The sequence below is a fragment of the Oxyura jamaicensis genome, chromosome 20 (assembly GCF_011077185.1).
Source record: "Oxyura jamaicensis isolate SHBP4307 breed ruddy duck chromosome 20, BPBGC_Ojam_1.0, whole genome shotgun sequence".
Taxonomy (NCBI): domain Eukaryota; kingdom Metazoa; phylum Chordata; class Aves; order Anseriformes; family Anatidae; genus Oxyura; species Oxyura jamaicensis.
In genome coordinates, this window is record NC_048912.1 from 3,975,983 (window position 1) to 3,988,869 (window position 12,887).

General features: G+C 42.9%; 1 protein-coding gene across 13 annotated transcripts in view; it reads right to left on the bottom strand.

The window, feature by feature from the left end:
* Positions 1-12,887, bottom strand: part of PTPRT (protein tyrosine phosphatase receptor type T) — a 502,670-nt gene that overhangs the window by 281,462 nt on the left and 208,321 nt on the right. For all 13 annotated transcript variants that reach the window (XM_035344293.1, XM_035344286.1, XM_035344283.1 and 10 more), the window contains exon 3: positions 5,173-5,444. In XM_035344293.1, the coding sequence (XP_035200184.1) occupies positions 5,173-5,444 (272 nt within the window). The remainder of the gene's footprint in view (positions 1-5,172; positions 5,445-12,887) is intronic.

A 12,887-nucleotide genomic window follows, 5' to 3' on the forward strand; every position in this document is an offset into this window, starting at 1 on the left:
CCTCTCTGGGCAGCCTGGGACAGGGCCTCACCACCCTCTGAGGGAAGAATTTCCTCCTAACCTCTACTCTAAATCTCCCTCCTTTCAGTTTAAAAACATTCTCCCTCGTCCTGTCATTATCTGACCAAGCAAAAAGTCGCTCTCCATTGTCTTTTTAAGGTTCCTTCAAGTACTGACAAGCTGCCCTGAGGTCCTCCCGGCGCCTTCTGCTCTCCAGGCTGGACACCCCCAGCTCCCTCAGCCTTCCCTCACAGGAGAGGTGCTCCAGCCCTCTGGGCATCTTCGTGGCCTCCTCTGGACCCGCTCCAACAGCCCCACATCCTCCTGGTGCTGGGGGCCCAGAGCTGGACGTAGGGCTCCAGGTGGGGCCTCGGGAGGGCAGAGCAGAGGGGCACGATCCCCTCCCTCCCCTGCTGCCCAACCCCCCTCTGCTGATGCAGCCCAGGGTGCAGTTGCCCTTCTGGGCTGCAGGTGCACGCTGCTGGCTCATGGTGAGCTTTTCGTCCACCAGAAACTCCTGAGTTAGCGATTCCCTTCTCAAAGGCAAGGAATGAAGTGCTATCCTTAACTATTTTTTTAAAAAGTCACGCATGTGTAGAGATTAAATGGATGCTGTCCTTGGCATTTGAAAGGGATGTTCCCCAGTTTTGTTTTCTCTTACTAAGGCAATGTTCACACTCTACTAACTTGCTCATTTTTGCATGAGCATACAGTAATGTTTTCAAGGACAGAGTTAATTAATGTGCTCAGCTGGCACAGTTACCACTGTTGCAGCAGCACTCTAGTGCAGCTACTTGCTTTGCTGGATAAATTATTTCAGTAATTCATGACTACTTAAATCATTACTAGAAAACCACAAAGTTTGTTAGCTACTTAAAGGCAGTTTTCAACACTGTTTTTTCCACTTTAAATAAAAGCTGGCATTCCCAGCCTGCTACTGTTTAGCTTTTTCTTCATCTTCTCCATCAGAATATTTAATAGACTAAAGATTCAGCTGTCCGAGTGCTGATCACCACGTGCTCACGCTACAAAAGTGGAGCACTGTGGACTTCATAAGCACCAAGTTGCTGTTAATTATTTTGCATTTGGGCTTCTGGAACTTAGTTTCTGCTCACGTTGCCATGACTTTGTAAGATCTGCTCCCCCAGTTGACAGCACATCCAAATGGGAGATCTGAAATATGTCCATTAGGAAAAAGCCATGATAAAAACAGGTAGAATTCAAAAATAAATGGGCAAAAAAATGAACTAAGAAAAGTTCACGAATTAACAATGTTGAGAAATAGAGTTCTACACCACTGGGAGGTGGACAAAAAATAGGCTGTCCAAGGGACAAGCAGCAGCAGCAAATCTCTGGAAGATGATATATTGATCCCTAAACCATCTACGAGTGTTTCATGTGATCAAGAGTCTCAGTAGGCCTCAACAGGCTGTACAAACCAAGAGTGTAATGCATGTCCTTACAGTGCAAAGGATAATTTACTTTATAAATGAAAAAAATCTTCATGATAAAAATGGCACTTACTGGTAGTGTCGCATAAAGCAACCACCGTGACGCCTTTCCGACTCAGGCTGAACTGCAACTTACAAGCTATAAAAGCCTTATTTTCGTTTTGCATTTGTAAGAAGCTGTAAGCCATGCTAAGCTACAACAATTCCCTGAAAGCCAAGGACTTGGAAGGAAAAATTCTCCAACTCATTGGCTACTTGTACATGGCAAAAGTACCAATACACAGAGAACTGTCTTCCGTTAATTACTGACATGTTTGGTGGTCCTAATACAGCACAATATAACCTAAACCTGGAGTCGGTAACAACTGAGTCAGCTCCTTAAAGGCCCGTGGGTTTAATCTTCACATTGGTGAAGAAACCACTGAAGAGTGAAGGGTTCCTCGCAAATCACACAATAAAATACTGCCAAAACAACGTGGTCTGTCACACTGTATGCTCAGATCTCCTTATTTCCCAATTCAGAATTCCACATGGTTGTCCCTGTATGTCTTTTTGCTGCATCTCAGCCCCGTTAAAGCAAGAAGTGCAGAAGCACACAGGTTTTCCTGGAAACGAGGAATTGAGACCCAACAATGAGAAAAAGGCAGAAATCCATGCTTGTAGGAGGCCCAGCTCTGCACATTTCAGACGGAGTCTCTCTCATGTCCTTTTAGCTTCAGTTGAAGTGTATTATAATGGTTGAGAAATGGGCATTTAATACTACTTCATATTTAAGGAAGCTCTCAGAACCTAATGTAGCTGGCAAAATGCAAAGCTTTACTCTTGCACATTTCTTAAACGCTCCTGAGAACTGCAAATACCAAGTCATTTCATGTTTCCTTCCCCATAAACAACCCTACATTTCACTGCTGCTATATACCAACAATGTCTGTGTTAGCAATGTAGCCTGGCTCATCTGTTGTGGTACAACAGTTTTCTTCAGGCGTGGATCAATAACGTTCCTTGCTATACATCAAAAAAACTCTTCCTGGCAGACTGTAGCGCTTGGCGCATTCTGGGACTAAGTTCATCCTTATGGCAAGCAGTAACTCAAGATTACACGTATTACCTTTCTCCAAGTGCTATTACAGCTTTTTCTCGCTACACTAAAAATGTATGCAGACTGGGAATCCAAGTGCGACTAACTCTAGGGTAGAATTTATAAATCTCCACCATCCCCATGTTTATACCTCAGCAGAGTGCTTCTGGAGCTGGATGACTCACACGACCCTTGAGCATAGCTGCCAGACCTAAAACGTGACCCTCCGGCAAGTGGCTCAGTTACTTGTTTTCCACTGGTCACGTCTCCAAAGCTCCAGGTACCTGTCAAAGCCTCAGACCCAGAGCAGATGGTTTCAGATTTTTTTGCCTAACAGAATTTTTAACGCACACTGCAATTCATGATGGCTGATCCCCATGAATTAAGAGAATAATCTGCATTTTGCCTGACAGACTTCATATATTTTGATAAATTCTATTTTTTTTTCCCTCACGTTACCTGGTGCTTTTGAAATACTTTCAGGCCTCTTGTGCACAAATTGTTCTCCAGGCACGCAGTTTTGATTTACAGCTGACAAATAACACTCCTATGGCAGATCCTAGATGTGAGCATAAAATGAGACACTCCCTAGGCATCAGTACACCCAAGCTTTGTCATCCTGCCACCTCTGGACTCCTTTCTCCAGAAGCGTTACATTACATCAGGCTGTCAAACAAGAATCATTTTAACAGAAGTCCTTGATTGCGCTTTTCCCTTCACTTTGGGGAGCTTAGAGTCTTGGTTGTTTTGATTTGTTTTTTGTTCCTTTTTTAAAAAAACTTATATGTAAAGAGTCACTAGACTGCAGATCACCAACAGAAAAGTGGTTTATAAAATCAGGGACTGGAGATAAATCAGTCTATCAGATCCCCCATGATCTGTGGGACAGATCTCACTTTTTAAAGGCTACACTTAAGAAATAAAAATGCTAGGATAAGTAGAAGGAAACAACCACACATCCATCAAAAATTGAGGCTGGGGAAAAGAAAGAGAAGGAGAGAACCCTTGCATTTTGTGCAAAGGAACTACTCCCAGCCAGTCCTGCTGGCTTCCAGGCTCTTCATTTTTGCGCAGCAAGCAGTACAAAATTCTTGTTTGAATTAAAGGATTTTTTGGCTCAGGAAAAGCAAACTTGACCTCTAAAAAGACTTGCAAAAGATGTAACTAAGGCTCTGGAAGTCTAGTATTGGTATATCTAAGAGAAGGATCTCTTGGTTTGAGATCAGACTGTCTTTTCCAGGTTTTTCAAGCACTGATTATCTGGGTGAAAGATCATCTCTGTTCCCTCTGTAGAGCACCTACTATGAAGCGAATTCTGGTTCACAACCAGGTTCACGCTAATATGAATATCAAGCACTTTAATATGATTTCAGAACAAGTGACAAGTTGTGCACAGCCGTTAAAACACCACTTTCAGTGCATTTGCATCTCTTTATCCCTTCCTCTCACCCTGCACAATGTGCTCTATCTATTCTGCTGATATTCCCAACTCTTTTTCGGAGGCAGAACATTAAAGCACTCTCCTTCAGCTCAGATTTTATAGACCTCCTACCCAGTTATTAAAAGGAATGAAAGAAAAAAAAAAAAAAGCAAAAGCTTTTCTACCTGCTGTTTTCTATCCACAGAGTATTCACTGCCTTTTCAGAGTTTCTTCCAGCATAATTCCTGTCTCACTCAAGCTTTTATTAGTATCATATGTATTTCTCCTTTTCCTGCAAGGTGTAGGGTGCAATTACCTCCCAGGCTTTTTTTTTTTTTTTTTTCTTGAATGCAAAACAAGAAAAACCTGAAGATAAAAACCTTCAGTGCTCAACAAGAAGTGAATCCACTGTGTGCAACCTTCTCTAATTAAAACTAAAACAGTGACTCCAAAGTTGCTGCATGAAGTTTGAAGTAGCCCCAGGAGGTGGTCTGCTAACTAGTAGCTATAAAATTAATATGACCAAAAAATAACTTATGTGTTACTGTCTTTGACTTTGTGCTTCTTTAACAAAAATAGAAAATAAAAAAAAAACTCTTGACAGAGCAAGTCAAACTACCTTACAGGCACAGTGTTAAAAACAGGAGGGATGGAGAGAGAGATTGGATCTGGTGAAGAGGTTACTTATGCTGATAACGCAGTACAAAGTTTTACTAGTATGCCACGTACTTACAGTCCTCATATGGGCAGCAATAATCCAGATGCAAGCTGAATGGAGAAACGTTAATCATCCATTCTTACAGAATCAACCAAAGGCCAAAAGTAGGTCAGACAAGTTTATGCAGAGGCAGTTACACTTGTAGACAGCCTGGTGTATTTGCTGTTATCCAGAACCATGGGAAGTGCCAGTGCAAGTCTGTTGGCATGCATACTTCACGATATACACGTGGGTCTCAACTTTCCAATAATTTAACTTCAGTGGTCCAACTTTCTCTGTGACCTGACAACATCTTAAGGGTGAAGAGTGAAGAACTATGTCGAGATGCCTGTACCATCTCTTGCTATAGGAACTGCTATATGTGAACCCATTCTGATGCAAAAGGAGGAGGCAAAAAAAATATCTGAACTTCATTTTCAGAATACTAATTGCTATTGATAGCTTATAGCTCATACCTAGAGAGATGATCAGAGGAAAAAGAGAGAAAAATATTAGAGACTCATACCTGATAAAAATGTGGCCAGAATGTACTGATGGCAAGTTCTGCCTTCACCCATCCTTCGGTAACAACCCCCGAGACATTCCATATGGGATTGCCCTGTGGTCCTCCGTTCACTTTCACGTAGACATTCAGAGAGCCAGGACTCGAACGGTCTCTGCTGGATAAGTAATAGTGGAAGTCGATGCAATGTGTGTCATTTTCCTTCAATGTGGGCAGAAGCAAGTGAGCTTTCTGCCCAGATGCCCGCCCAGAGCTGTTCACCATCATGAAGGAGCCTACAGGCAGAGAAGGAGAGGAAGAAAAATAAAAAGCATTTTTTTCAGCTCTTTCAGTAAAACCAGCTTCCACTGAAAAGTCAATGATTCCTTTAGATGCCAGGAAACAAAACATTTATCTGAAGAACTCAAACTAGCTATTTTATGCTACTTGTTAGGTAACAGAAAAGAAAGGATATTAAAATTACAGGGTATAAATACAAATAGATTCAGGGCCAACTATAACCGCCTTAATTAGATAACTTAAAAATCAAATTAAAAATGCTACTTTGCTTGTATTATTTTATGACCATGGAATAAAAGAGTGCTTCTAAACAAAATCCTAATCACCACAAGACTCTCCTATCACGCACAGTCCCAAATACCTAATTTCCCCAAAGCACATTCAATACAAAGCACTTTAACAATGGACCAAATTCTTAGCTGGTATTAGCCTACACGGCCCCTACCCACCTCATGCCAATCTACACCTGCTAACTCTGCATCTTGGCACTGAGAGCTTTGAAGGTGGCAATACGTTAAGAAATACAGAGTTTTCAGAACCCACATAAATTAGGCTTGTTAGTGTACAGCAACAGCAGAGCTAGACATAATGCAACAAGGACAATTACACGTCTAGGAGGGAAGGACCGGCTGAATTTAAGTAGGAAGATAGATACTAAGGCAATTTATGAGTTTGTTAACCCCGAAGCTTGCATCATATTAACCATGGCACTGGATGTTGAACTCGTGTTTTGATTCATCAGGCAGTTATTTTACAGCACGTTGTGTCTCGACTCATCTCTTTACAGATGCATCAAGGTGACAAATGTTAGCAATAAGGAGAAACATTATGAGAGTTATTTGATTCAATTCTGTTTAAAGGATCTGCTTTATGTGTGTGCAGACACTCACAGAAAAAGCTGAAGAACATACCAAGATCTGGGGGGGGGAAATCCGTGTGTCAGCAGCCAGGCATAATAATTTCTAATCAAATGCAGCCCTCTTGACATTCTGAATTCTGATGCAGCTGCCAAGTCATGCTACAAATGTATTTCTCCTCTGGCCTCTTGCAGTTCGCAGAAGATTGAGTTTGAAAAGCCTTGCCTCACTTCTAACCTATTGACTTTCCCTATTCCATGCCACAGCAGTGTGACAGACACCCAGATGAGCCAGATAAACATTTTGATCAATTCTGTCAGCCGAACAGCCATATATTCTAATTTCTTTTTAATCAGCAGATACCAGCAACTTTCTCCCACAAAACTGTTTTTTTTTCCTGTGTTTATGTGGAGTATACACACACACACACACACACACATTTTGTAAAGTACTGAAAAGCATGGATGCAGAAGAAAGTCGATCTTTCATAAAGAAATCACACACTCTAGAGACCTTGGAAAATTCAAGTACAATGCAAGCACAGCTGGGGAAGAGGCTGTACCAAGAAATAAGAAAAGCTACAGGCAAGATGCTCCTCTGGCAACCCTATCTTTCATCTTGATATGCTGAAAATCCCAAAGGTCTCAAATCAAGAAATTCCACATTCACAGCAAGGACCTTCAGGAAACATATGAGCTGAATCCAAACTTTTTAATTTCTTTCAAATAATCGTAGTCCGCAAGACGGGATTTTGACAAATGTTCAACTGTTGATACACTTCTGCTCCCAGTCCAATACAAAATTCCCTTCCTCATTTGATTGAGAGATTTCACTGGGGGCTAGATTATTCTTAAAAATATACTCAAATAAACTAAAGTTCTGAGAGCCTGCGATTTGGATGCAGTTTGTATGACCTACGGTAATTTCTTACCCAAAGTCCAATTACCAATAGGCTTGAGGGGGCAGCGCAGCTGGAAATCTGATGGGCTGGTTTCTAAGACTAATTGCAACGCTCTCCTCCATGACCTCTGGCAGCGTGTACAGGCTGCCTCATCTTCCCCTATAAGTCAAGTAAGAACAGTAAAAACTGCTGCTGAGAATCTGGGAGAAAAGCCACTGTGTGGCTGATTAACAGTAGCGTATCTCTGTTTTCTGTGGAGGAATACAGTGGCTGCTGCAAAACGCACCTCCTGCAGCATTTTGGTACAAAATGAGATGAAGACAAGTTGCACATTGACCAGATCTCACATTGGAGGATGATGGCACAGCTGATTAAAACACTCAGTAAAGCCAAGCACAGGTGCTGGGCATCAACAAGATTTTGGACTGTCTGCAAACCCTGGGTAGGAACCCAGGAAAATTCATTTCTGCTCCACCCCTGATGGGATCACAAGGCACGTCGTTTCACCTCTGTTCACCTCCTCACCCCTTCTCTCTGTTGAATTTGGATAATAAATGCATCTCTGCCCTGAAGCTGTTCTGTGTGTAACGCAGTAGGGCCTTGAACTGTGCTAGGCTAGGCAAGTGTTTCAGTGATAGAGTTGGGAATATTTCGCTTCTACAGATTCATGTATAAAAATAATGAGCTTTCCTCCAGGAGAAAAACATCAGCTCTTATAAAAAGTTCAAAGCAGTAATTACAATTTTATTTTTTTTGCCGCCCACCGAACAAGTGAATCACGCAATGGCCCTTTGTGCAACTGCTGACAATCCGAGAGGGAGTACAGAGCCTGGACGGAGTGACTGACAACAGGAGCAAGTGAAATAGCCATCCACCAAGAAACATTTAACAAAATAATTATAGTCTTACTTTCTAAAAGAATAGCCTTACAAGTAATTGCCATATGCAAATTGGTCAGAGTCTCTTAGTCATCATTTATGGCTGCCTTTTTTTTTTTTAATATAACATACCTAGAGGTAAACGAGAAAATACTAAAAAAAAACTTAGTATCTCTTATCAGGAGTTTCCTGGAGACAGTTATTTTATGTGCCCGTGGAAAATATAAAAATTTCCACTTCCAGTGCCACCTCTGGCAGAGAGCAGTACTCCCACCCCGCCTCTGTCCCTACTTGCACCTATTTCCACGGAGATGGCCCAGGGCAGCTCCCACAAGCAGCCCTTGCCCCGGCTGGTCCAGACAGCGCCCACCACGTCCAGCCTGGCCTCAGGACGGTGTCTGAAGTCCCATCAGTACTGAAACTGACACTGGGTACAATGCATCCATCTACAAAATCTTGCTGTTGCAAATAAATCGTAATATAAATTGTTTATATTATAAATTATATCACCAACTGGTCTCCAAAGATCCCCAGCTGTACGTGCTTTGCTCTCACAGGGTGGACTCGGATGGGCGTCCTGTCCCCAGCCTCCAGAACCTTCCAAAGGTTGCTCCGGGTGCTCCGCGACCTGCGGCTGGGAGCCGCTGACCCGTCAGGAAGCCCGTGCCCAGCGAAGCTCTCGTGGGCAGGACACATCACTTACAGGAGGTCCAAGGGCTTGAAAATTGCTCTCACCAAGAAAAAATAATAATAATTCCAAACGGCCTTTTCAGGACAAATGTGTTTTTCCTTATTATCTTTAAAATAAAGTGACATATTGTGATTCAGAGCCTGACAGCCTTCTTTAGAAGGAATACAGAATTGAAGCTGATGGGACTTAGTTTCAATTTATAGGCCTATATGTGCAAATAAAAGAGGTACAATCTGGTCCGGCACCAACGAGCCACTTGTCACATTTCCCACTCATATAAGGAACTGGGGAATGAATTAACATGTCACAAATGGAAATTATTGATCAGTGCATGACTGAAAGCCACTTAAATGTCTCCAGGCAAGGATTTGAATAAAACAAAAGGTATCCTGGAGAAACTCTTATTTAGAGCGATTTGGAACGATAACAGAAAAATCATTTAGCTATGTTTCCTTATTTCCTTCCATCTGGAAAGTTCAAATGTCATAAAAGAGACGCTGAACTAAAAAAAAAAAGAGTTTGGGGAGAAGACATTACCTATGCTGTGTGAAAATTTGTTTTGGTTTGTTTATTACTATATATTTACTGGACACAGAAGCACATGCTCATTACAGCAGCTGAATATCAGGTCAATTAAATTTAGTGCTCTCGGATCAACAGGTTACATTAATTAATATCTTGCTGATTTTACCAGCTTCCTGAATAACTAAAAACGAACGTGTTATGTTCAGATCAGTCAGCAAGGAGGAAAGGAAGATGGTAAATAAATTCATTTTTAAAAATCCATTCAAACGACAGGGAACATAAAAAGGCACTCTCTCATAGTTATTAAACATACCACTGAAAATTGGGGAATTAAACCATGAAGTGCTCTCTAGCTGGCCATAAATTTCAATTTTTCCCCTGCTTGGTGCATAATGATGCCTTGATAAGCCTCCTATTATTGATGCATCTGCAACATATATCCTCTTTTTGAGCTGAAATGCTACTTTGCAGCAGATGGTGGCTATTGTGTTTACACATCAGCACTTTATGATTGCATTTTCTCACGTCTGCAGTAAAAAGAAAGCCGTAATTGAGTTTTTAATGGCTTTGCACATTGTTCATTAAGATTACATGAGTGTGTTCTGACAAATGACAGCTGAAGAAATGAGCCACTGAGAAGCCCTCGTGATCACCACAGACCTCTGCTGATGCTCCTTCACTGCTGGCTTTGAAGAACTGTGCTGTTTAAAAGGGAAATTACAGCAACCATTAAAGACTGAACGTAAACTTGGAAAGAAAACCGTCAGAAGGCTCAACTGCAAAACAAGGCTCCGAAAACCCCGAGAACCGAACTCTGGTACAGAACTTTCTTTTGAAGAGCCAACTCCTTCCCACCATCCGGAAGGTTTTCCAGCAGCTCCATCGATGCACGAGCCTATTTCCACAACACGCAGCGCTGCTTCTTCCCAGAGCAACTCTATCCTCAGGAAGTAAGGGTCTGCCATCTGTTGACACAACAACGAACTCAACACGGAGTAGTTGGGGTTGGAAGGGGTGCACCTAGTGCAACCCCCACTCAGAGCAGGGCCATGAGGCCCCGTTGGGCTGTCCTGCAGCTTTTACCCACGGAGTCTTTCTCAGCTCCCGGGACTGCCCAGCCCTCTGGTAACCAGCTCCAGCACCTGGCTGCCCTCATGGGCTTTCTTTACAACCGGTCTGAAACACCTCGTGTGCAGCTACACCCTTTGCCTCCCATCCTCCAGACACTCCCTGAAGCAAAGGTCCCAGCTCAGACCTCCTGAAACGCTCCCTGGGGGGGCATTGGAGAGCTGCTGTCAGGTCCCCCTGAAGCCTTCCCTGCCCCAGGCTGAACAACCTCGGGCAACTCCTCAACCTCCTGCAAGAGCTCCAGCCCCGACCATCTCGGGGGCCTTCAGTGAGCCGCAGACAGAGCCACCACCCGCTGCTACCACCCCATCACCTCAGCCTGAGCCCGCCACCAGCACCCGGCCCGACCACGACACCCGAAGGCACGAGGCCCCGTCCTGCCTTCCGCGGCAGCGGCCGCGCTGCAGGGAGCCTCCTGCGGCTGAACTACAGTACCAGGAGGGCTCAGGAAACTTTACATCTCAGAAACGTATGGGGAAAATGTAGCTGTTCTAACGGGATGCAAAACCAAAGCGTCCTAAGGAAGATGCTTATCAGAACAGTAAAATCAGTTTACAGCAGTTGTTTTACCCTGTATACGTACGTGTATGACTAAACAGCTTTGTGGTTTTCATACATGAGCAGAAAGGTCTATTTCTATGAACCCTCAATAAACACACACAAAAAGCCACCCTGCCACACAGTCTGTATGGATGGATACCAAAATGAAGGACAGCTCATGGCCAAGGAGACCGAAGTTATTCTAAATAACATCGATTTCAGTGGCAGGTACGATTTCTCAGCATCCTTTCAAGGTTATTATGAGCGTGTGACAGAGCACAGACCCTACGGGGGCACCTCTGATAGCCTCCCCTACAGAGAAAATCAGTTTCCAGCTAGTCTCAGCTAATTACCTCTGCATCTTTCGAGCACTTTGTCTCTTCTTCTGCAGCCTCACTTCTTTTAAGGAACAGTCCTCTCAAAACTCCTTTTGGAAACCCTTTGCATTTGAAAGTCATTCTTACAACAGCTTTTTAATTCCAAGTGTTCCAACAGACTGGTGAGCTGTCACTTTCCTTCCAGGAGTGCTTTGACCTTCCCAGTATTTCAGTCGCACTGGATTAGGGTTGGAGCCAGCTCATTATCTTGTAAAACGACCTGGAAGTCTGTAATCGTTGGCGTTTTTACAGAAGGAGAGACCTAGCAAGAGGCACCTACGCCAGCTAAGGAAGCTCATGCCTTTCCTAGTAAGGTTCCCAAATACAATACATATTTGCACAGCTTTTGGTAAAGCACATTCATGATGCTGTCAAGTCAGTCTGAACGCCACAGGATGGATATTGAAAAGCATCTACACTGAGCATGAAATAAATATGTATAAGGACAATATATGGAAACAAGTCCATCTACCTCAATACTGGGCCTCTAGGAGTGACAAAGTGGCTATTTTGCAAAGAACTGAATCACAACCATATGTGGTAGAATTTCTCATTTCAGCATCTGACCACCAGCTTTTTGCTTTTCTTTTCTTTTAACTTGACAAGCAGCATCTCCCCCTTTCATTGATTTGCCACAGGTGGATCTTCCCTCCACAATTCTTGTTGAGTCAGCCAGACATAATACCCTGTCTCAACAAGCTCTACAGTTTAATTATGCATTGTGCTGCTGGAGGAGAAAAAAAAAAAGACTATTTCCATACACTGGCTTTAAGCTACTGCCACGAAATCCATAGCTCCTATTTTATGTAAAGTTATGATTACCCACCGTCTTCATACCTCCCCCATTTTTATGTCCCTACTCTTCATACTCGTGTGTAACAACTGACGAAGGCTTAGAAATCTCTTTCCCTGACTGATGTACCCCAGCCAGCAGCGCCTGTACAAACTCAAAATTAAACAGGGCATATCTCAGAGCTGCTATCCCTTTTTCAAATATTAGGGCAAAATCAGACCCATGGGTTTTATTTCTCCAACGTGGGCCATACTGAATTAATCTACCACGGAATAAAAAGAGCCTGATTCACAGATAAATATGAATATAAACTGCAGGTTGAGTTCCATATAATTCATGAGGACAATTCATTCACTTGAGAAACTGTCGGATAATAGGAAAATATTTTCAAAGAGACAACCTTTATTTGTACAGACCGTTTCTTCTGGAAATTTATGTCATTAAAAGAATTATGTTGCTGGTTTTTTTTTTTGTAAGAAAAATCTTCTCTGGGAACAAGACAGATCACATATTGCTTTAGCAACTGCAAATATTTGCTGTACTAATTTAAAGGAAGTTAAGACTGCAGCATAAAACTTCACCAACTTTTACCGAATCACAGAATAGTTTGGGTTGGAAAGAATCTCAAAGCCCATCCAGTTCCAACTCACTGCATCAGGTTGCCCAGGGCCTCGTCCAACCTGGCCTTGAACACCCCCAGGAATGGGGCACCCACAGCCTCTCTGGGCAGCCTGGGACAGGGCCTCACC